At 33.6% G+C, this 26,625-nt stretch overlaps 1 protein-coding gene across 2 annotated transcripts in view; it reads right to left on the reverse strand.

Moving 5' to 3' along the window:
• Positions 1-26,625, reverse strand: part of ATP9B (ATPase phospholipid transporting 9B (putative)) — a 147,832-nt gene that overhangs the window by 81,986 nt on the left and 39,221 nt on the right. For both annotated transcript variants that reach the window (XM_032222525.1, XM_032222524.1), the window contains exons 8-11: positions 15,598-15,692; positions 7,132-7,212; positions 5,030-5,105; positions 3,978-4,054 (exon numbers count right to left, since the gene is read on the reverse strand). In XM_032222525.1, the coding sequence (XP_032078416.1) occupies positions 3,978-4,054; positions 5,030-5,105; positions 7,132-7,212; positions 15,598-15,692 (329 nt within the window). The remainder of the gene's footprint in view (positions 1-3,977; positions 4,055-5,029; positions 5,106-7,131; positions 7,213-15,597; positions 15,693-26,625) is intronic.

Consider the following 26,625-nt stretch of genomic DNA (forward strand, 5'->3'; position numbering starts at 1 on the left):
TTCTGACTCTAAGTAACTTATTACTATGAATGGCATGAAAATGGCAACCTGTCACAATTGATTTTTTCAGTCTAAGTTTATATATATATAAAGTTTATATATATATATATATATATTACAAAATAAAGGTCTAGTTTATAAAAAGAAATCTCAAGTTTCAGTTCATGATAACTGAGATGTCTTTTTAATAGCTCTTAGGAAGGTTATTGCTTGAGACTAGTAATTATTTGCAGTTTTGAATGAAAAAACTCCCAGAGAGGTTGAAATGTTCTTTATCAGGAATTAAATAATCATAATAGTATTCTGACTATAGGATGGAACATTACAAGCTCATATTTGGGGATCAGAAATTCCACAGAAGTAGAAAGCATCCTAAGTTCTATTACAAATTTATTCACGTATTCTCTGGCAGAGACGTATATTTAAATTAATATTTAAAACACAATGATGCGAAGATGAAACTCTGGAGGTGCTAATTCTGTCTTGACCTTCCTTCTGCATAGCTACCTCTCTAATCAAGGTGCGAAAGAATTCAAGGACTGCAGCCTGGGATAATGCCCAACCCTCAGCTGTTAGAATGACTTGGAACTACATTGTCTTTGTGGAAACTATGAAGACAATGTTGGGTTTCTTATTCAATCCACACAGATACTCCGAGAAAAAAATATTTTTTCTTTCTGAGATACCTTTTTTGTTTTTGTATTGTTCCTGGCCTTCCAGGTGGCAGATTCAAGGCCAAGGAACAAATAACAGCTGATTCCTAAACTGGCTGTACTGACAATTATTACCAATGCTCTTTCAAGAAAATTTGATATTTTGTAATAATCTCTATATAAAAGACTATCCTGCTAGGCATCTAAAGCTCTTTTCAAAAGAATATATGGCAAATAGCCTGCTAATCTAAGCAGAAACAGTGATCATACCTCTACTGAAAGACCTGTTTATTTATTTATTTGCATTTCATGTTTGGAAAACACCCATCTCCTCACAGAGCGACTCTGGATGGTATACAAATATCCATAAAAACATAAAAGCTACATGTAAATATAAAAAGAGTTAAAACCAAGAATAATTAAAATGAGAATTCAAAAGGCGGGAAGGGACTTCAGGATGCTAACCTTGGCTAGCCTTGGCTATGTGCTCCTCTGTGCCCTGTAAGCAAATCACAAGAGTCAGGTCTTCAAGCATTTCCTAAAGGCCAGGAAAGTGGGAGCCTGCCTCACCTTTGGGGGATGGATGCAGGATGTTCCAAAGGTTGGGGGCAGCAGAAAAAAAAAGGCTTTCTTCCTAGACCCAGTCAGAATTCAGTCAGAATTCTTTAAGTGACAGAGTCTGTAGCATACCATCTCTGCCTGTCCGAGTGGCACACGCTGATGGGGTGAAGATATCTACGCAGGTAATCTGGCCCCATGACATATATGGGTATAAAGGTCATAATCTTGTAGTGAATCTGGAAACAAACTGGCACCCATTACAGCTCATGCAGCAGAGATGTGACATATGCCATCCTTGGGCCACCCAAGATCGCTCGAGCAGCTGCATTCTGTACCAGCTGAAACTTATGGGTGCTTTTCAAGTGTAGGCCCTTGTAGAGTCCATTGCAATTGTTCAGATGGGAGATGATCAGGGAATCAGTAATTCCTTCCCAAATTCAATTGTTAGTGTTTCGGTTTTTCATTTAAAGCTATACAAAGCTGAGAGCTATCTGATACATAGAAACTGCTTCTACGTTAAGGAAGAAAACGTCATTCTGAAGATATCATCATTCACTGAATTGTGCTTGATGGACTTAGGAATGAGTATTTATTGTTCTTAAGTTGTGAAAAACATCCCATTTGGAATTCTATTCACTCTGTTTCTGGAATAGATACCAAGAATTTTTTTCAGTTTAAGTTATTGAAAAGTTTTAATTATATTTTAATGAATTATTATCTTAACCATGCTTTCCACTACCAAATGGCTGTATGGAGGCGAATATTTGTAGCACAGAATTGAAAATGAGAGACCTAAGTGACTGCTTTGCATAATGACAAGAGTTGTCGATCCCAACTGTGGTTGCTAATGAAGTCCCAGACTGCTGCCTTTTTTTAAATGTGGAAAGGTAATCTCTTTCAGATTAGGTTGGGCATAACGTTTCAAAACTCTCCTCTGGATTGGCCTTAAGTTTATGAAATGTTATCTTTCTTTTTACTGACACCAGGCAGTTCTGCCCCTCCCACCTCGCTGTGATGTAATTTTCTCAACTCAGTAACATCAGAACACTAATAATGCTTCACTCCAAATCTCTAGAAGATGGCATCAGTTTGATCTAAATGTTATAAAACGCAAACTATAGATCTTTGCAAAGCATCAGTGGCATAACTGTCATAGTGATGAACTACAGAAGACTAATTCTCAACCATTCTGACTTATTTCAATAGTATATTTTTGCTTTTGGCAATAACTGCTACTCAAAGGTTTAGTAACAGCCAGAAGCCTTTATTTCACTCTCAATCCCAGCTGAGAGAGATTGTGACAGTTCTGTTCTAAAAGACAGGTTAGGGACAGATCATCATGCAGAAAATCTATCTATATGGTCACTAGGAGTAAAAAACAATTTGATGGAACATAATCATATGTGTATGTATGCACGACTGCACATCTGCATGTTTCTATGTTTGTGCATGTATATGTATGTGCGTGTGGAAATATATTCACACATGAACACCCGTGTCTCAAAGATGCTGTTTTCTTCAAAAGGAAACTGAACTGTTTTTTCCCTGAGAAAGAAGAAGAAAACATTTCGCTTCACCAGTTCTGATGGCAGAAGGGTGGAAGGATATGGAACACCCATATATGCACATATCCTTTCAAATACCAAATCAGTGGCATTTGGAAGGCATGAGAAAGTGAGTTACCATTTCAGCAGCATTTTTTAAAAAAAGAGCTCTATAATCTCAGTGACAGAAATCCTATTAAATAGAGAAAAATAGCAGTTCTATTTAAGATATGTTCTCACTGTCTCAATTCCTATAATAAGAACCTTCAAATAAAAAAGCAACAAAGAAGTAGACTCCTAGCCATCTGACTAGCTTTCTATATCTTCCACAATTTTTATGGCTTAAATCCTTAGCACCTTTTAATGCTCATACTATTGTTAGCCAACTTCTCTTTTTTCCCCCTGCCATATTATTTCAGGCTACAGAGGGAGGTAATAGGCACAAACCTTGTTTTCAATAATTCTAGTGGATTTACAGCAGAACAGGACAATCTTGAAACCATAACCCAGTTTGAACAATACAGCAGTAAACCTCATCATCAACCATTCTCTAAATCGTACACTTATAAAAGCATTTAGATTTTCAAAAGCCAATTTTATTCAGGGTTAAAAATAACGAAGAGCAACAAAGATATTTTTAAAAATTATACTCGTTTTGGAAACTATGTACTTCACAGCTTATAAAGGTGATCCTTACCTATAAAATAAAAATATGCATGGAGAATTATTCTTTATGAAAAAAATAATCCACCAACATAGTTATCTGCTCGAATCCCTCTGCCATTAAGATCATCAATTGGAAGAGGATCCCAATATACTTCTTCCAGCAGTGGCAGAATATCAATGTTAAAAACAAACATATAAATTATCTGTATAGATAACATATATTAGGAAAATGTGGCAAAAAGTAAGATGGAACATGCATGTGAATGCACATAACATCCATTGGCGTATCTGAAATGTATTTTCATGTTGCTGCAAAAAAGAATTTAAAGAGTTTCACTTCTTTAGAGGTCTGTTGCAGGTGGTATATGATTACCCATAGATAATCCAAATCACTTTTTCTTCTTCAAATTCAGATTAATGCACCGCCCTAAAATAAGTAACAATAAAAGGAACCTAATATTTTATTTAGAGTTTAAATATGTTTTAATAGGAGAAGTTAACTAAAATAGTAGATATGTTTGTTTTCTTTCTGTTAATTCCGAAGCCAGTTTACCTTATTCTTTGGATTTGATGTGTTCATTACACTTCGAGTCTCTTTTCCAGTGTAAATAACAACACCAATTACTGTTCCTGGAACAAATATAAGGAAGAGTTATATGAGAGTCTTATTGTATGTGTTATAATTGAACATTTCAAAAGGAAAAAAAACCCAAAAGTCTGCATCACCAACTAATCTAAAAGTTTCTCTTCAAGTTTTATGGCATAAGAATTGTCTGGTCTGTACATTTCATTCATTGGATATCTAAAACAGAACACTGCCAGCATTATTCCTAAGATTTTAACACCAAAGGCGTGAATATTAAAACTACTTTTTATTATTTGGCTGCACTGACAGAATGCTGTAACTTTGTATGTGCCTTTCCCCTCTCTGCCTTTATCCTAAAGAGAACTAGGAAGCATTCAGTCTGAGACACTTTCTCAAACTCAATTCCTGCTTTCAGGGGATATTTCTCTTATTTGACTGATGTTTTGGCTGCAGCTCTTCCTCCTCAAGGTTTTTCTTGCCGCTTATTAAAGCAGTCCCATGAGTACATTTTAGTAATAATGATTCTACATAATGCAACTGCATAATTTGACATGATCTTGACGTTTTGTTGAATGGGAATTTGTAACTCTCCTTTTGAAGCACAAAGGCCCAAAACATCCAAGTATAAGAATTTCATTTCATTCTTATTCAGACTTAAAACGCTTTCAGATTGTTCATATCAAAATTACCTGCCATCATTTCTCATCTATCATTATGTAAAGCTAATGAAACAATGTAAGGACTTTTTGATGAATCAAAAGAAAACTTTTCATGACTCTAAACAGGTTTTTACTTTATCGTGCTGGAAAAAGAACATGGGAAATATTTAACCTAATAATTCTTTTAAAGATAATACAAGTAGCATTTGGGAACATAGACAAGTATTAAGCAAAAAAGAACCTGATGATTTTTTAAAAAGGCTAGGGTTGAAAAAGGTTAATAGAAAAAAATGAATAAAAATGTGAAAAAAGAAATATTTCTTTTTGTCACATGTTTCCAAACTATGCTTTCTTTTTTACCTGATGCAACAACAGTGCTTGCCCACAGTGTATTTTCTATGCTTAGGCTCTCATGAACAGTTGGATCACTGTCTTCCTGTAAAGAAAAAAAGAGGACTGCTTGATAAAATTGTATTTCTGAAGTAAAGAATTATTTACAAATATGTATAAAAATATTAAACATCAGAATAATGACTCGGGACAGAAAAAGTAATACCTGTATGTTATCCAGACTTACAATGAAAAAGAAACAATAAGTAATTTCAGAAAATGTATTGTATGGTACTGAATTATATAGCTGCCCATCCTACATTTGTGACTCTGAGCGCTTCACCTAATTAAAAACCACCAAATAAATCCAAAAATCAGTAAAACACAATAACCCCAGTATATTGACTCAGTGTCTGGAGAAGGTGTATATATATATATATATATATTAGTTCCCCTATTTCCAAATCTGACTTCTGTAAAGCATGTTAATAGACACAACTTTAAGACTGGCCTCCCTCACAGTCTGGAACATTCATTGCCATTACAGTATCTGGTAACTGAAGTTCCTAAAGACTCTGCTATTAAATAACAGACTTCTATGCAAGTATACAAGCATTAAAGACACATTAACTGTAAATCATATCCACTGTTTGTAAAAAAATACATTTGGGAACTGGCATTGAGATGTTATTTTGTAAATTGAATATATTTTTAAATGAAATTATAGGCTTAGTTTACAATAAACACCTGGGGTGATAGGAATGAATTCTCCCAGGTAAAGAGAATTAACCTCTGATATCCTGAGGGAATTATCAACTTCCGAGCTTTGAACTATCACTTAATAAGGAAAATTTACACTCACAGCAATACCGTATACTGTACACTAACAGCATACATACTACACTAACAGTGTACAGTATTACAGTAACTAGAAAATATCAGCCTTTAGAAATAAAATAATGATCCAGGATTTACATATATTGTTAGCACACTGGAAAAGAAACAAAACAACAGTAAACCTTAAAATTTCCTTGCTACCCAACTGTAGCTAAGAAAGAAGAAACTTGCTTTTTTATTTCGTCCTTCTCCTTTAACATATGCATTTATCTTTACCAACAGTATGCAATTTTATCTAAAATTGAAGTAACAATTCAAATGACAGGAGTAGATAAAAATCTGTAAGCATTCATGGAATCTGTCCTATTTCAGAGAAAAATAGATTGTTAAAGAATTAAGGAAATTAGTAGCTGAAGCTCAACTATTTTCTTTCAATTACAATTTTCCCACCTAACTCATTTGTGGAATCTGCATTGGATTAGAAAAGGGCTAAAAAAAAGAGTTTGTGGAAGCTAATGATTTATTTGGCAGGGCCATGTGGTGTGGACAAGGGAAGAGATTAAACTCTGCATTTCTTCCTCCTCCTCCTGAAATGCTAATAAGCATAAACAGTGCATTTTAAAAGAGTATCTGCATGTGTAGCGGCAGAATGTGAATCAGAAACTGCACTTAGCCATTTGCATGAGCAATGTCTTTACTAAACTAGCAATAGGTACTAAGAAGCCTGCTGGGTAAATAGCCTCTTGCTGAATGGAAGAATGGAAAAACCTGCTTTTCCTTGATCTTAACAAATTATGATGAACAACAGGTTTTATTTTAATATTCTTTTATAGATTTAATACATTTTCCAGCTGTTGTGATATGATATATGCTGCAATCAATGGGCACTGCTTGAAACTTGATTGTGATCTGAATTGTGCAACTTTTATAGATAAAAAAAATCCATTTTGGGTTCTCATCTGGTATACATTTGCAAATCTTATTCTCCTTGAACGGCTTTTATCGTGCTGTGAACCATCATCAAAATATGGATGATTCGATAGAAGAAACAAATGTCCCTTCAATATTTATTTCTATCCCATGTCCTACATAGCTCTCATCTCAAAATTTGCCAAAATTTTTGAAAAGTGTTCCACATGCATAAGGAGGTAAAGTGTAATGGAATAGTATCAAACTACACTAAATACTCACTCTCTGACTATTCAGAGACATAATTACTTTTAAAAGTATTTCCTTCTTAAGCCAATTAAGACAAATGAGTAGAGCAAGAATGAGTACTTACAGTAACTACTTACCCGTGTAAAGGTACCTTCAAAGCTGTGAATATCCATTTGAGGCTTTTGAGCATAAACATACGCATTGATTGAAAACAGGTCCTATAACACATAATTTTTAAAATATCTCTGTATGTCAATGATAAATCAATAGAGTCTTGATTTCTCAACCCCTCACATCTATCTTATCATGCTTATATAGAAACAATAGAGCAGAAATTCTGTGCATTTCCTATCCTTCATCTAGAATTTATTTTCTACATTAAGTATAATCTTTATTGTCATTATACTTAAATACAATGAAATTATAGAGGTTACTTGAAATGTTGGGAAAAAATAATGAAATATGCTTTGACTTTACTTGTACTATAGGCACAATTAATGTGATTTTTTTCATGGATTGTCCTCAAGTAATTAAAAAAATAGCATTATAGTTTAGAATGTTGATATATTTAGCTTATCTGCATTATTAACATTATGATGTATGAATAACAAAAAAATGGAAATACTTTTGATGCCTACATACTTTCCATCATACTTTTGATGCCTACAATGTAAAACCTATTCCTACTCTCTGAACATCTTCTCCTTGTTTGAAATACTTGTTAAAGTAAAGACTAAATGAATTCCCATCAATATACAGCAGTCCTTTAATGTCCAAATTATATCTAATCCTGGTATAGAAGTAACAAAACTAATATGTATAACTGCACATACATTGTTTGAAATATGAAAGAAGTTACCTATTACTGTGGTTCTTTGTTCTGTTAGATCACATGTATTAGCTCTTGTGTTTATGCAAAGCTCGATTTGAAACATTTCAGAACTTAAGAGATTGTATTCATTTATTTATTTTTAAAATTTATGTAACTGCCCAGCTCACAATTAATGATTCTGAATAGTAGGGAGGCTGGTATCATAGCAGTAGTCCCAACTGATTCTAATAAACAGAGTTACACTTCCTGTGAGACAGTCTCTGATTGTCTCCAAAGTATCTTCGATAACAATGGCTACCTCCTTGCTGCCCTGGACTCTCAACAGCTGTCACATCCAAAACTCAGGTGGGCATATCTCTGAGCAGGGAAATACTTCTTACAATGTCCACCCAGGTCTCGGTAATGTATACCATATGATAAGAGTTTTACTGCAGGTTTTCCTGGCATTCAGCAGTAACAGTCAAAAACCAGGTTGGATGAAGAGGTTGGATACAGGGGACTGAAACACAACACTAGTAAAAGGCATGTATTTTTCGAGTATGATCTGCCTTTTGCCATACCTTACATGGCAAAAGGCAGATCATACCTTACCTTACATATCCCACAAATCTTCCATGAGGGCCCAACTCCAGGCTAAGGAGTCCCATCTGCATCTCCTACTAAATACTGCCCGCCAATTGGAAATTCTAATTTTCAAAACAACAATCATATCAGATTATTATCACCCTGAAAGAGGGAGCAAAGGCAATTCAGTGCCTACTAAATTTGGTTTTAGTAGGCCTTGATGGAAGGAACTCCAGATGCCACAAATGAAAGTACCATTGTGTCTTTTTTGTAATGATGTTACTTTACTCATTTAGTTGATTTCTACACCTGTCCATCTCAACAACTGACTCTGGGCAGCATACATCATAAAATATAAAAATTAAGACAGCACAAAAGAAATATGTAGGGCACCAAGTAAAACTGTTACTATGAATGGTAATACAACAGGGCCATTAACATACTATTTAGCCAAACTGTGTGTGCGGCTGTCCTTTAATGATTTCAAGAAATAGTGTGACTAATGTAACGGGTACTGTAACTAATATCTCTACAACATTATACATAAGATTGACAAAGGGGAGTTTTCAAGGTTATTGCTTCTTTAGACTCAGAATTGGCAGCCTTTTTAACATGTACTAGTTAGCAAAATAATTTTAATAAGTCAGTTCTATAAATGCCTGGCATCTTTACAACAATTTTCAATGTGCTTCTCTCTAAGGTGTAACCATTAGAGACTATGATGCCCGATCCTGCAAGAATGACATTTACATAAGGAGGTGTTCAAAGTTAAAGCACCATGGTTGCTTGTAGAAATGTAGAATGAACAAGACCAATCTCATGTATGGATCTAAAAAACTTTTTATTTATTACATTTTTTGCTGCCCCACTCCACGATGACTCCGGGCAGCCTAAAAACTAAAGTTGAAATAATATGAATTGGTAGTTGAAGAATATCTGAAATACATATGCATAGGAGATTGCACAATGTATATAGGAGTTCATACCAATAGTCTAAGGTCCAAAAGTTTCCAACTGGAGAAACTAAATGTGTCATCCACAGAAACCTTGATGAAGAATATGATATTCAATAATTCCTAACAATTTTCTATGGTCTAGCTTCCCTGAAAATATCCATAAAATTATTTCTAGCTAAGTCAGATGTTTAATTTTCAACACTTTAGAATATATTGTTATGTTTATAGCTTCAATATTTCAAAAGGCCAAGTAAGCCTTTAATCATGAGATTATTTATGAAAGCTGTTTTGCATAACACTGCATTTTATTAGGTTGTTATTATGTTTTATATTTACATTTAGTAAACACAGATGTAGATGAGTGGTTTTCCTTGTGCCCACACAGTAAATGGCTAGCTGCATTTATTCTTTATACCAGCAAGTATATCCAGCAAGTAAGTCTCTTTTATCTATTTATCTGGGAACAGATTTCAACAAGAAATCCCCTCACTTCACTTGGAAGAGTCATCCGTGACTACGAGTAGCAGTACTCACCCAAGGATCTGTAATGGTTCATCCTTCTACTTGTTTCTGAAATCCCTCTCCTTTTTAAAATAGGATATATAGATATAGAAATATAGAGCTTTCTTGCCTATATCATGGATCATTCATTTAGTATAGATAGTGTTACAAGTATAGTATTCTCAAAGGTACCTGGATTAGGCAAATATATGCCTATCTGAAATATCTTTTAACAGAAATGCATTAAGTACCTGAATAAAAGCAGTAGGACAACTAAGTAAGCAAATGTGTTTGTTTGTGTTCCATTTAATTTTAAAAGAATGTAATTCTAACTACACTTTTCATTTCAGGTTCTGATTAATTATGTATACTAGCTCATCCAACTATTTTATTCATATTTTAAGGGCACAAATCATATTTCAACATCTTCCACTACAAATCAGCTGTTCTAATGCTAAATTATCAACCATTTATTGTAAGCTTTCACACAAGCTTCCATTCAATGCATTCTTGTTCTTCAAAGTTAGTTTTCATCAGCCTCTTGAGAAATAATTCATATGAACCTAATACACATGTGGTGTCCTATATCTGCATCATTCATTTCTTCTCAATCTGTTATCACCTACAATTTAGATAATCCAGGCTATTATGTGCTTTATTGTTCACAGAAAAATAGGAGTCTCGGTACGGCAGAAAACTAATACCACACACATACTCATAATACAATAAAAACTATTAATGAAGTGAGCCAAGCACGAAAGTTTTCTTTCTTTACAGACTCCACGCTTTGCAAAAAAATTTCATCTAGAAGCAAATGAGATGATTTAAACATTTATTTTATCTGGAAAAAAATATTTGGTGTCCAAAATTGTCTCAAGAACAAAAAGAATGCTAGTTTGATCTATAAAAGCACTTATGACATATTTAAACATTATAACTAAATTTGAAATAAACAAATTAATTATTGCCCCCTACTGATTATAAATTTCCATTTTAAGGAAATGGAATATATACTGGAATCTTTAAAATAGTGTTAACTATTTTGCATTGCCATGAGCCAGAAATGCATATGTATTTGTACTGTATGCAAATACTAAGATTTTCTATGCATGAGAAATTGACAACACTTTATATTACAAGTATATACAATTTTAACCATGATTTTGTAATTGCTTAGAACAAAGATGAAGAATCTCAGCAAACTATTTTGCAAGGATACATCCAAGTATTTCTATAGGTCCTGAAACAATTAAGAGATGGTACAATAATAACACTGTTTTCCTTCCTTCTGAAATAATAATTTAGAAATCACTCTGGAGTTATCAATAATATAGAAAAACTTCCTCTATTAGGTCAAGGGCAACATTTGTTCACCTTACTTAAAGATCATTAAAATACATCCTTAATCATAACATGTAGTTCATTATAAATAAAATTGTTTCTGGTTCAATAAAACTAATTAAATGTAAATGGTATTGTTTACTGCTTTATGGATCTTTTGATATAAATCAGCAAGTCACTATTTATTGAAAATTACAGTGACCTCATTGCTGCTAATAAATTTACTTGATCACTTAGGCCAAAGAAGCCTATTCAAGAATATACAGTGTAGAAAAACACTACCGTGCATATAACTATGAAACCAAGAAACCTAACCTGGGTGTTACAGTTCTTACAGCTCAGGCATCATTAAATGACTTGTTGAAATTTTAATTCTCTGATCGCATTAAGTGGTTCGGGAAGACAAGAAAATCTGTAGCGATCATCTTTGAGGGTGTCATCTGTTCTTTAAGAGAGCTCTAAAGTTTTGCCTGTTTATTTATTCCAGGAGCCACTGAAGATAAAGTTGCAGTCTTTATGCACTCTGATGATGGAATTGACAGACCATGATAATAATGCAAGAGATGTTTGGAAATGAATGACAATTACCAACAGTATATTAACTACAATAAAAGTCCAACTGCTTAATTCAATACAATTCTTGTTTCTTTTCTCTTTTAAACCTTATTTTATATATTAAGATTGTTCTTATTGTTGTTTGTTTTACATGTTTTGCGGTCTTTATAAGTTGAACAGTCTTTGGTTCCACACTTTTCTGCTTTAATCTGTTTAGCAGACTCTGTTTTTGTTTTGTTCAAATAATTTACATAAAAGAAATCAATATTTTTTACTAATTTAAACCCACAATTTATCAATAAGAAGAAATGTTATCCTAATGAACCAGAGCTTTATAACATTAAAAATTAAGCTGAATTGGCAACATTGAAGGTTAAATGTTGCCAAAAAGTCATATCTTCTAACCTGAAAACTGTATCACCAGTCAGAATAGAATTGCCAAAATAACCATTGAATGTATATTTTATTTAAATTATTAATCTTGATTTTTGTTAGCAAATGTTTTGTGCCAAGCATGTATTAAAACATTCATTAAACAGCTTTTTACCACTGAAAACTGAAATGGTTTATTGGATTATAGGGTAGTATTCATTTGTTTAAATCATAACCTTTTCATTCTCTACAACCTGCATGAGTCAAATTGATGACAGATTTTGAGCGTAGTGGTATTATGGAAAAAGCTGTGCAAGAATACAATAAGCAAAAATTAAGAAAGAAGGATAAGCTTAAAGGTTCTCCTCAGCCATTTTAGTAGCAGCCCAGCAGGTGGCATTCAAGAATTACTGTAAAACAGAAATCATCCATTCTTTTTTACATTCTAACCACAAAATCCTTACAAATGTTGACAATTTGTGAAAAATATTTGACAAGCTATGAAATATCAGTGACTATTTCCAGGATATCTACAGATTGCCAGGATCTGTAGCGCTCAATGCAATAAGATTTAATGAAAATCCATAGTTTGATTTTCAGGAATGTAAATTGCTGTTGCCATTCTCTTCACTCATTTATTTGGTGCATTTTTTATTATTGTGAAGATGGTAAAAAGCAGTCATAATATATAGTGAGAAGCTTAACAATACTTGGATCCTAAAACTTCCTAAGAAATGCAGTTCTCTCTAGCACTATTTTCACTTTCCTATAATGCCCACCTTCTAAGAATCTTCACAAAACAGCAGTGTCCTCAGCAAGCCATGTTGATATAAAAATGTCATGCATGTGGTTGATGTGATACAAATTCTAAGCTTACATTCTTATATTCCAACATCTGAGGCAAATACGTGGTAGAAATTTCCTTATTTAATTAAGGGTAGGGATTCCTTTCCAGCTAAACTGTAGATAATGAAACAAGGAGTATTGGAATCATAAATACCCAACAAAGCCATAAATATCCACCTACCATTTGCACATGTGTTAAATGCATCAAACCCAAAGAAGTGTGAAATTCAAATAGCTACCAAGATCTGGTTTGCATTTTCTAACCATGAGCACATGAAATGGAAGACAATGAGACCACACGTAACAAGGACCACTCACACTTAGAAAACTATTGTCACAGAAGTTGAATAGAATAGAATAACAGAGTTGGAAGGGACCTTGGAGGTCTTCTAGTCCAACCCTCTGCCTAGACAGGAAACCCTATACCATTTCAGACAAATGGTTATCCAACATCTTCTTGCATTCACAACTTCTGGAGGCAAACTGTTCCACTGATTAATTGTTCCAACTGTCAGGAAATTTCTCCTCCGTTCTAAGTTGCTTCTCTCCTTGATTAGTTTCCACCCATTGCTTCTTGTTCTACCCTCAAGTGCTTTGGGGAATAGTTTGATTCGCTCTTCTTTGTGGCAACCCTTGAGATATTGGAACACTGCTATCATGTCTCCCCTAGTCCTTCTTTTCATTAAACTAGACATACCAGTTCCTGCAACTGTTCAAAAGTTAAATCAGAACACTTTTTAAGAGAAACCTCTCTTTAGGAAATTAGTCACTGAAATTCCTGTACTCATTTCCTCTTTAGGCAGATTTCCTAATTTTCTGTTCCATGCTCTCCATATCAGGAGCAACTTGAAGAACTATCCTTTAATTTTAGCCTAACTGATGAAAATATCTATTGGACTTTGGGGTGCTTTTTTTTGAACATCTGTGTTTCTTTTACTTTCAAAATTAATCATGTAGCATGTCAGGGATATTGTTTTGAATTAACAGTTGAAAGCACCATGGACAGATGTAGCATCTTGCACAATTTGTGGTTCCTGAGCCATTAAAAATATGTGTATCCCAGTTCGCCGTATGGTTCAGATGGCTTATAACTACAAGAACAGCCTTTATTTATAAAACAAGAGTTTGCTTTGTGCAAAGCAAATTATTATATTTTGTAGGTAGAATTATATTCTATGTTCCTGTGAAAAATCCTTTTTTTGGTAAACTATGTCAGAATATCCAGTGCCAAACTAATTTTTATTTTATCATATTTATATAAAACAAATTAATAAAAAAAATCTCAGATTGGTTTTACATTAAAGCAGACTCAATGCATTAAAGGAAAAACCAGCCCTTTACCTACAGACTTACATTAAACAATATATCTATTAACAAAAATTAAAATTTAATAAAGCTCATTGTACTGTAAAAGACCAGTTTTATGACTCTGTCTTATCTCTGTAAATTGAACTTTCTGAATCTAACTAAAATGGCATACAGCAATGAAAATACAATAATGCAATTATTGCATTATAGATGTAATAGCTGTGTATTAACAAATAAATGCAATGTTGTAACAATACTTGATCTTGTTATGTTCTCCAAAACTCAAAGACTCCCTCCTTCATTTTTCCTTATAACAAGTACTGGCTGAGAAATGACTGGCCCCAAATCATCCAGTGAGCTTTGAAAGGTTTGCACTGGTTTCCAGTTTTTTCTTGGGCCTAATTTTAAAATTGTAATATTAATACCACCATTTATTTATCTTTATGGTATAACAGTTATATTTTGATATAGTTTTTAAATATTTGATTTAGTGTATGTATTAATCATCATGGACTGAGGGTTCAAAGGTAATATTATTAAAAATAAATAAAAATAGTACATTCCCATTTATAAAAATTGGGATAAATAGTAATAGTTCAAAGATCTGAAAAAAAATTAAAAGCACTTTCTTTACTTGGTGCCTAAACCCTCTGAAGATCCCATTCCATGATGAGCAAATCATTAAGAAAAGAGATTCATAGTAATCATCCATCTCTGCTCATTTGGCAGCAACCCTTTCCTCACACAGCAAAAGATCTAAGGGTTTAATTGGTCATATGTGGGAAGAAGTCTTGGTGTGTAATATTCAGATTTGAAGCTGAAACAGGGCTTTGAATTAGGTGTGAGTGCACTTACCATTCCTGTCAGCAGTGACAGGGTGTAATCACATACCTCTCTACAACAAATAAGTATTTTCCCAGAAGCACATGGAAAAGATGCAAGCCTAGAAAGATGCATAAGTTTTTAAAGGGTCCAACAAATGTCAGTGTTGGATTTGAAGTACCTTCCACTTGAGGTCCATGCCTCCCAAAAGAACAAGCTTTTGAGAAATTGACTGGAGTCATTTAAAAATATTTGAAATGGGCCTTAAAATTTGTCTCACCAATACAGTCATAAAAAGTAATAATGAACAGTCCACAGATATTCTTAAGAAATTCTGAAGCTACGATTTAGAAGCCCTTCTTCTCACTATCTTATGCTTTTAAAATTTTGAAATATTTATTGATTTCAGGAGTTTGATATTATATATGTTGATTAAAAAAAGAATCCAAAACAAGTAATTATTTAACTGCAATGAAAGGACTAAAAGGTTGAACCATAATGCTTACCCCTAAAGCTGGTAATCTCTGTGTGCAACTAACAGCAACTTTTAGTTTCCAGTCTGTCTCTCCATCCAGCTGATCAGTTCGAATAAAACAGGAACCTTAAAATTGCAAAACCAAAACAAAACCCCAAGAACATTACATATTTTAGATTCCACTAAAATAGAAACTAAGCTATGATTTTTTTTTTAAATTGAATCCTACAATTCTATCACTGTTAATTCTGGTAGAGCATAAGACATAAAGAAAAAAAAATCCTATAGACAGTTTTACTAGTACTGTATTTCAAATTTAAAAACATTTCTATTTTTTTTAAAGGTGGGAGTACAGTCTCTACAAAATAATTAACTTCTAGAAAATACAAGGTAAGCATTTTTCAGAGTTATTGAAACTGAACACATTGTAAATAAGTATAAGACAACATGAGAACATTAGACTCCTGTAGTATATTCTAATCAACAGTCTATTCTCCATCATACTTTGCAGATACAAGACATTTCATGGTTCTCTTTACCCTTCCTGTCAATGACTGCTCTCATCCATCAATTTCATTTAGAATTATGCTATAGATCAATGCAGTTCAAGACCAGTGTGGCTCCTCTGAATGGTTGACTGCACATATATTCATTTAATAGAGCTCACACTATGACATGTATCGGCGAGCTGCATTTCCTCTCCACTTCAGCAGTTAATTTCATCAATAACTTATCTCATAGTCCGTTTCCCTTTTATCCAGAAAAAGAGACTAGTTTGTGCCAACTCAGCTTTCAATACCGATCACTACTGCAAAACCTAAACAATAAAATGTCCCCCTACCCAGACATTTTAAAATCATTCTTTAGCACTATTGGCAAGACTTTTTAATGTTCATGATAAACTAATTCTTAAGTTTGCATAATGAAGTTTAAAGAGCATAAAATTATATCGGCAATACTAAAGATGATGAGAAGTAACTTGTGCCAAAAGCATTTGATTTTCTTTTAGTTATAATTTACATAAGGTTTATTCTGATTTAGTAATAGAACAGACCCACTGATGTTAAAAAGCATCACACTGGGAATCAGTCCACCATTCGCACATCATATTTTATCAATGTATCCATTGTCAAACTGTGCCTGCTAATCAAGTTTCTTAATGACAATAATATTTTTATGTATAATAAGTTCAATGGTATATCAATTTTTAGATTTAGATATGTCAGAAAAAAACATGGATTTTTAAAAATCTCACTGTTTTTTATCTGAGGCTTTGGGGAACTATATTTTCAAACATTTTAAAATGAAATTTGGATTCTTAAAGGTTTACAATGCAGAATGAGGCATTGTCTGACTGTTTCTGTGAACAGAATGGGTGGAAACTAGTATGTATTCAAATAATAAACTACTGCACAGAATTAAGTCATACCACTATATGCATTATTATTTTACTACACTCTTTTTAAAGCTAAGAACAATTTATATTGCTGTAACATTCCACATACATTTAATTACAATAATACTACATCAGTGATTACTCCTAACCCTTATCAATGCCAACTAGCTTTTTAATCTTCTGGTGTTAATCAGGGCTAAAACAATTTTGTCAATAAACTCACAAAAGTTCTGCACTTACAAAAATATCAGCAATTATCTGCTGAACCATTTATGAGATTTTAAAACCGCTTTGGAAAAAAAGGCACATTTTCCTAGCAGCCACTCATGGCTGTTTGGGGTGGAGGGAGATTTTAACTTACCAAAACTGAAATTGTGCTCAATATAGCATATGTTTATAATAAATTGTGCCCAATAAATTGTTAATGAAGCTTATTTCTTTCCAGATACTTTCCGTTCATTTGAACTGGATTTATAGCTGTTGACCCGGAACTCAGCAAAATAATCTACGTAAGTATGATCTCTAAGTATTAGTATTTTAAAGTCATCTGAGTGCCGATTAACAAATCTGAATTACAAAAAAGTCTCAAATGACACAATTTCCTCTTAACATAACTGGAGCTGAATTTCAAATGGAGTTTTTTTTGACACTTTTCACCTGGCATTTTTCCCTTTCCAAAAACAAAGATTAACAACTCAACCCAATGAACATTTACTCAGAAGTAAGTCCCACTTTCTTCTATAAGATGTGAATGGGTGCAGTCCGTCACCGGCTGAACTTATTGGACTATAGCTGACAAAAAGGATACAAGCAGCAAAGCTCTTCATAAAATAAAATGAAAGCTGCAGGCATTAAAGAACTGGCTTGATAATTGATGAGAGTTCAATCAGCACAGAACTGAGCATGTCTGATTGATTTTTATTTATTTTTTAAAAGGAGAGAATCATCCTGGGGAATGTGCTGCAAATCAGGAATTTTGTAAAACCACCTGGGGACACTTTCTAGTCACCCATGGCAACCAGACAAGATGTTAATGAGAAGTCCAAGCAAAGAGATCATTTGATAAGCAAAGAGATATTATTTGACTCTGTATCTAATTCGAGAGTTTTAAAAACCTTCCTTGCTCCCTTATTTAGCAGCAACCGCAATAGCTTGAAAGGACAATTCTGAGCACATAGTCTTGCTTAATTTCAAGAAACAGAATCTGGAGAGATAAGCTACATTATAACTCAAATAAAAGCCATCATTTTACAGATTATTCTTCCTTTTACAAAAGAAAGCCTGCAAATGGGGAGTAAACTAATAGGGAATGTTGAAAAGACTTAAGTATTTTTTATCTTAATTTAGTAAAATAAATTGTCCCCTTTCAAGCCCTTCACCTATTTTCAGAAATGGGTCTACAGTATTCCTATTTGCTACTGGTTTGGCACTACTATCATACAGAGGCTGTAGAGGTTAACGAAGATATTATTTGCTGTCAATTATAGGTTATCATCTTTTTTTTTTTGAAGCTCAGATATGTTGGCAAATAGGTAACTTGCCTTAAAAACTGAAAGAAGGAATAAACAAATAAATAAGGTGTGCAAAAGTTATACAATAATTGTTATATAACTGCTATTTTTTAACAATATTTATTCCTTATGGTACCAATTAGCAGTAATTTACTCCATTTTGTTTAAATGGTCACTGAATTTATGTTGGTTTTATACCTTAATATTTAGATTTTTCCCAATCACATTTAAGGCAACAGACATGTTGGGAAAATGCCATACAAAATTAAAATCCATCCAGTTAAATGTATGGGTTCACTTTTATTTCTGCAAAAATGTAGAATAGCGTGTACATGAATTAACCAGAATATGCTGAAAGCAAAACAATAATATTCACATGCACAATGTTCAAATATAGATTTAGAAAAAAATTAGGAAACTTTGAAACTTTTAATGCTATCTATAAGAAGGAACTATATGCCTTCAATTAAAGTTTTATTGATGGTTCTTGAATTTTCTGCCATTTGTAATCAAAGCGCAGCACTACAGATTTAAACAACCAACAACAAATGAATTTTGGAGGCTGCAGAGGCACACATGAAGCAGCAGACTGTAACTCCTTAAACCAGGGTGTCAAACTCACATCGACATGGCAGCATCACATGACATAGCGGGTCCCCCCGAACTGGGTGTGGGTGTGGCCATGAGCCATGACAGTCCTGCCTTAAACCAAGCCTATTTTTCCCTGAGATTGCTATAGAAGCTACAGAATCTTAAGACAGACACAGCTTCAAAGAATTCAAGTCCCAAACCATCTTTCTGACTTCCAGCATAGCTTCAATTTATAAAGTACTTATTACTAGAAGCATGACTGAAGAACAAGTCTCAGGAAAATGTTGATCTTTCCCTTTCCAGCACTGCTGTTCAGCTCAAATTCAGAATTTACAAGTAACAATAAAAGCCATCAGTAGATCAAATCATGTCTAGGCTCTTTTAATGCAAAATGCGGTCTTAATATGGACAAAAGGACAATGGTTTCCAAATATATAAACATTTTTATGCATAAAACTACCCAAATAAGGTTAATTGTTCTCTCGGCACATTATAATTAAAAATAATGGACTAAATTAAATAACGCTGCAATTCGAAACTTTTGAGCATTTTGAGCTCTCAAACATTGAAGCTATTTTGCTGACTTAAAGGCCACATGATTGCAACCTTCATCTTTAACAATTTGTTTTTAAAATATTGATCCACTTTTCAGGTTCAACAAATCTATTAATGTTTCTTAGTTCTTAAAATACTAACCTTTTTAAAAACATACTAATCAGGAATTTTTAAATGAAACCTCTAGAGGAGACAGCAGAATATATACCAAGAAGCAAACTCATGAAAATGCAGGGCTATCATTAAGTGACTTATTTATTCATTTATTCAATTTCTATAGCTGCCTATCTCAGACTCTGGGCAGGCAACAATAATAAAATCAGTTAGTCTGACTATAATATTTTGCTGTAATCAATTGATTCAGAGGTCATATATGTATAAGAATATATGACCTTAGAAGTGGTATATCTATTAAAAAAGAAAGTAAGATCTGCATTTGCCTATCCTAATTTGACAAGGTACCAAAGTTACAATAAACTTCAGTACTCTTGGCAGTTGATTCTTATGGATTCATACTCATTTAAACAGAGCCAAATAGATTCCTGCTTGCATTTGGGTAAGCAATTATCATGGGGAAAGCAGAGAGAACAAAAATAAAAGTACATAATAAAAGAAATGGAAATATAACTAAATATAATTTGCACTAACACCATTCATTTAAACATTCCATAACTTTTTTTATTCGTGCAAACCATCTATTTCTACCATATCCATACTACACTACTTTTTGTTCTTTAATCTTCTCACTTCTCTCCCTTTTCTCTCAAAGGTTTTTTTTTCTTCAAAAGGCAACTGGACTGTATTTTCTTTGATGAAGAAAAAAACATTTTGCTTCTCATCCAAGAAGCTTCATCAGTTCTGATGGCGGGTTGGTATGGCTTCTTCCTCTAGGAGAGAGGGTTTTTCTTCCTCCTTTTCTCTGAGGAAGTTTTCTTCTTCCTCAAAGTAAAAACAGTCCTATTGCCTTTTTAAGAAAAAAAAAAGACAACTATGACCTGAATGACTGAAAATCTCCACAGATACTCTCTCCCTTTTAGGATCTAGTTTATTCTATCCGGTAATGACTTTCTTGGTCTTCCCTATTCGATCAATCCATTCATTCTTCCTTCTTTCAGGCATTTGATTTGATCTTCATTCATTATTCCTGTGTAATCAAACTAAATCAACATACTTGCATGTCTTGAAATATATATATTTTTCCATTTCCCCATTTATCATAGATATATTTATTTATCCATTTCTTCCAAATGTTTTATCATGGTCTATTAGATTTGTTCACTCCACTTTCCTGGTCAAGTATAACTACTTTTGTTTTTCATTCATATTTCACATCCAATAGCAATAGCAATAGCAATAGCAGTAGACTTATATACCGCTTCATAGGCCTTTCAGGCCTCTCTAAGCGGTTTACAGAGAGTCAGCATATTGCCCCCAACAATCTGGGTCCTCATTTTACCCACCTCGGAAGGATGGAAGGCTGAGTCAACCCTGAGCCGGTGAGATTTGAACCGCTGACCTGCTGATCTAGCAGTAGCCTGCAGTGCTGCATTTAACCACTGCGCCACCTTGGCGCCATCCATCCTCCTTATTGCATTGTTATATAATATTTTCAACATTTGCTACAAATAATTTGGATTGCTATCCAGTCACATGTCACGATCTCCATACAATGTACACAAATATTCACATCTCCAACCAACATACATGTCTAACATCACAAGCGTTCATTATATATCAATAAATACAGTACTTTTCGCAGTATAAGACACACCTTTTTCCCTCAAAAAAGAGGGTGAAAATCTGAGTGGATCTTATATACTGAATACAGCATTTTTTACCTACCGAAACCCCACCTCCTTTGCAAAAATGGATGTGCAGAGAGTTTGGGAGGCTTACAAAGTGCTCCGGGGCTTAGGGAGGGCAAAAATGAGCAAAAACTGGGCCATTTTTGCTCCTTCCCAGCCCCAAGCCTCTCAAAGTGCTGCATGACCCCCCACCCCCCCAAATGAGGCATGCAGAGGGTTTGGAAGATGTGCAGAGTGCAAAACCTTTTTTTAAAAAAAATTACCCCTTCAAAATCATAGTGCGACTTATACTCTGGTGCGTCTTATAGTCCGAAAAATATGGTAGATTGAATGACAGAGGACATAATACACCTTTGTTATACTCGTTTCTCAATATCAAACCATGTCCTAAACATTTCATTTATTTTCCCAAACATTTTCACTTTGTCATATACCACTCAACATATTACTGACAATCTACTCCATCAACTCATGCTGCAACTCAAGTCCATTAGTTTTATCATAAATCAGCCAACAAAGAAAAAAAAAATCCCTTCTACATTCATACATTTGTTAATGATCTGTTCAATTACGACATTGACTTCCCTAAATTTGCCCACTTCCCTTTTTCACCTCCAGACACTTTGAATCAGAATTCTGTCAAACGAAAGGAACACATATTTAACAAACTAATCCTGCTGTGCATTTTGCGTTCATTCAGGTTAGTTTTTTTTCCTTATAAAAGGAACATCAAAGCTATATAGAATCCATAGTGAGATGGCTTCTTTGTATTAATATTTTTATTGGAATCAGTTTTAGACTTTTTTCAAATCTCTTTTATATTTCAGGGTTTTGATCACAGTAATACATACATTTAAAACTACTTACATTTCTCTAGTTACACCACCCACATCTGCAGCCTTAACATTTTTCAACTTTCTCACAACTTTCTTTTTCATGACTTTTTCTTGGTCGCTGGCCTTCATAGAATTTGTTTCAATTCTACTTCTTGATATATCACAATTAATCCCATACAAATCTTTAAAATATTTCTTCCTGCATTTGTTTACCTCAATTTTGTCTCATCCAAATAATGAATCCATTTCTAAAACATTAAAAAAGTACACAAGGGGAGAGCTAATTGTCATTGTTCATCAATTATGAATGTGTTGATTGCACTGGAATATGAAGAGGAATAGTTCAAGTTTGCTTAGGAATAAAATTCATGTTATTGTTTGCAAATAATAATTTGCAAGGTAAAGTAGGTGTAATTTTTTTGTTTAGAAAAAAATAGAATATTTGAAAGAGACAATTTTTGATTCCTCTGGTTGGTTGGGTTTTTTTTAAAACTAATGTATTGATTTCATTAAGCCCTATTCTCATAATAATCAGAAAATAATTCAATTCATGGATTAACGATAAAGATGAAATGTATTTGTAATACGGAGCATCTAAGATTTGCTGTCAATTAACACTCAGTAGGAGATACTTTTTAACAAAATTTTGAATAGATATTGTTAATAACTATTTGTTAAGTTGTTTTTAAATTTGTATGCTTCTCAGGAAAAAAGTAAATAAAGACATGAAACTGGAAGGTATATCTTCTTTTGATTGTACGCTCATCTTGGCCTCTCTGACATATGTAGGACTATGTTTCAGACTTGGTTCTTCCTTGTATAAAGACCACATAATGAATTAAAAATGAATTATTAACACAGAATTAGGCTTTCACCATTTATTTCCCCCCCCCCCAAAATAAAGCACCCTAACAGATTTTCTTTCAAGCAGCTAATACTTCATATATAAAATCTATTCCATCTGTTGCCTCTCAAATGTTGTATCTGATAAATTTTTCACAAATGAGAACACTAGCTACAACAACTAATCCAGTTAAGCTTCACTAAAACTGAATTATTAAATCTGCCTGCCTATATTCTGTTACAGTCTTCTTATGAATAGTTGATTTTATTTTGTATAATTGACAAGAGTTGTCAAGAAAGGGTGCTTTTAACGGCAATCAAATTAAGATTAACTAGTACAAGTGTCACAATGAAGAGACTGTGTCAAGTGTTGTACTAATTAAAGGAATTATTGAGACATGTGAAATTGCCATAAAAAATATATATTTTGATGTTTCAGTAGCTTGCTTGCTATGACTCAGAACTTGAGAGTACTCAGTTATTGTTTTTTTGGTTATGTAAAGAAATGTAGGTTCTTCAGAGGCAAATCCCTAACTAATGATAGGCAGAAAAGGGCCAGCACAATACTCTGGGGACTGTCTCTGTTTATTTCATTCAGAAGAAAACTATATGTCAAATATTTATGCTATAATATTGTCACTTGGGAATGTGAAAAAACATATTGGCATTTATAAGAGATTGATGAAAATTACTTCTAAAGCATATTTTTTCCTAATACCACTGAAAGAACATCTACACTCAAGAGATATTTGATATGAATTAAGAAACTGATGAAGCAATTGATTAATTGGAATTTAAGCCATCAGTCACTGGATCCATCAACAGATTCATTTACATTCTAAACAATCAGCTTATGGTCCAATAGGATACCATGTATTAATACACAATCAATACAATACCCCTGAACTCATCACAATTCCTTATTGACAAGAACACAGATGCTTTTAATCCAAGCTTGATCACACTGCATATATTGTAGAGAGCTCTTATACAGACTCTGTACGTTTTAGGAATTTCTATTGTATTAAATGCTTCAAGGAACTCTTTTGCATTCACTGAAAATAATCCAAGTCTGGATACTAAAACCACTTGCACATCATCTTAAATTCTAACTGCAGAATTTATGTTCTCTTTAGAAATAACATTTTTACCTTTAAAATATTATGAAGGCAAAAGAATATTTCATATTTCAATTGACAGAGTCTACTATTTCCTTGACATTCCTGTCCTCAGTAAACGGGCCTATCCTGTTTTGGTAAGATACATAATACTATATGGCAAAATTCTACATATTTGTATTTTATCATTCAGTGTAGAATAGACTAAACAAATTCATGATGAACAAGATTGCAGATGACCTGTTTCTTTTCTTTCTTTTGCACCTTTTGCAGTTAGCAAAAATGCTGTCAGGAAATGGAATAGGAGAGAAATAACAAAAGAATGCTAGGAACATTGCTGCATAGAAAAGTACTATCCTTGCTCCTATACTTACATTAATGAAATTATGGAGTGAAGCAACATAACATTTTCAATGGAAGGAGTATGAAAATGGCCAATAGCCTTCTTGTCATAAACACTATAAGCGAGGATTAAAAAAAAAACATGGCATATTCCCAACTATTTCCAAGCATACACATTTCAGCAATTATTATTACATGATATATTATTTTTATTATTAACCGTTAAACCATCATATCAGTTTGGGTTAAGTTATCATCAGTAGGCTGGTGATATTCAAATATACTTGATAAACCTGTCTTGGTTCCTAGAAGTGTTAGGACATGGATTGGTCAAAATAAACTCAAGTTAAATCTTGTGCAATGGAAGTCCTAATATAAGGTTCTACTCTGGCTTCAGTTTTAGCTCTAGAGCGTGAGTGTCAAACTCATGGTGTCGCATAATGTTGGTGACATTTTTTCCCCCTTTACAGAGCTGGGGTGGGCGTGGCCTGCGTATGACGCATCTGGCCTGCAGAATGTCAGTTTGACACTCCTGATCTAGAAACTACACTCCTAAATGAACAGATCTATAATTTGGAGTTCCTTTTGGATTTCTTGGCCCTGCAACAGCAAGTGGAAGCCACAGCTATATTAGCCTCTGTTCAGTCCCAATGATGAGTTCCTGCTAGGCCTATCTGGATTGGGAAATCCTACCAATGTTGCATAGCTTTCTCATCTCATATTTAGACTACTGCAACACACTCTGTATAGAGCTGACCCTGGAGACAGTTTGGAAGCTCCATTTGACTCAAAGGGCAGCATTCTATCTGCTAACCACTAGAAACAAATATAGTCATGTAAAGCGATTGACAAACTCATTATACTGGTTGTCAATTATGCTTCCAGGCCCAATTCAAAGGGCTGGTTAGAAATTTAAAAGCTATACATGACTTATTTCCTGGATATTGAAAGACTTGTTCTGCCCCACAAATTCTTGAAGAATGAATTTAGGCAGATCATCATTCCATGTGCATTTTCTCAGCATCTGTCCTCATAACCTTGAGAAGCATCTTGCCTCCTAAAGTATGGAACTTTCCAAATGCCCTAGCCTTCAGGTAGCCACCAGGGAGTTGGCAATTCGAGTCAATGATATGTGGGCTACTTAACAATTATTCAATTATTCATCAATTTTTAAAAATATAGTATTATATTTTTTTGGCACTTGTAAAATACCTTAAGACAATGGCCTATGTTTAGATTTATTTGCTCTACACAGTGTATACACATAATGGCTATTATACACTGTTTATTTGGGTGCCGTTTTCATATTGTCTTTTTCTTCAAAATTATTCCATTGACTTTGGGATATCTCTCTTGATCATGCTGCCACATTGAAGTACTTTTATGTTTAGAAATTATTTTGCTTCCCACTCCCCCTTTATTTCTTACGTCATTAAGAACGTGACTAAATTGCCTGCAGAGGATGTAACACTTAAACAAAGAAACAAATTAACTTTTAATAAATAACTTTTAAAGGGTTATAAATTGATTCACTTAACATTGTAATGTATCTAAATGTCAATATTTGTTTTGCTTGGCACCAAATATATTCAACATCCAATACTTCTCATAGATTGGGTTTTTTTCTGGACTAGGACTCTTGAGCCTCCCTCAGACCTATCCTTCTACACATACCTTCCCAAACCATTTCCCTTTAGTTCCACCCTCCCTCTGGAATATAAATTGGAAGGAGGCCCTCGATGTTGCCTTGCTGTGATTGGAAGTTCTACTACCTAATCATCAAACATCTGCACAGAGTTGAGTTTTTCCTTTATAGGTACTGTGTGATAGACCACTCAGATATCAGTAGTCCAACACTTCATGCAATGCCATTGAAAGAAAGAAAAAGGAGTGTCTCTGGATTTCAGTTATAATATTTTACAATAATCTGGTAAAATTTGCAATGTGAACCTGGTATTACAATGGAACAAGATAAAATAGCTTAAATCTAGTGGAATTATAACAGAGGCACAATTAGAATCAAATACTTCTTTGATTTTAGATAAGCCCTCTAGCTATACCA

Source organism: Thamnophis elegans, chromosome 8, assembly GCF_009769535.1.
Source record: "Thamnophis elegans isolate rThaEle1 chromosome 8, rThaEle1.pri, whole genome shotgun sequence".
Classification (NCBI taxonomy): domain Eukaryota; kingdom Metazoa; phylum Chordata; class Lepidosauria; order Squamata; family Colubridae; genus Thamnophis; species Thamnophis elegans.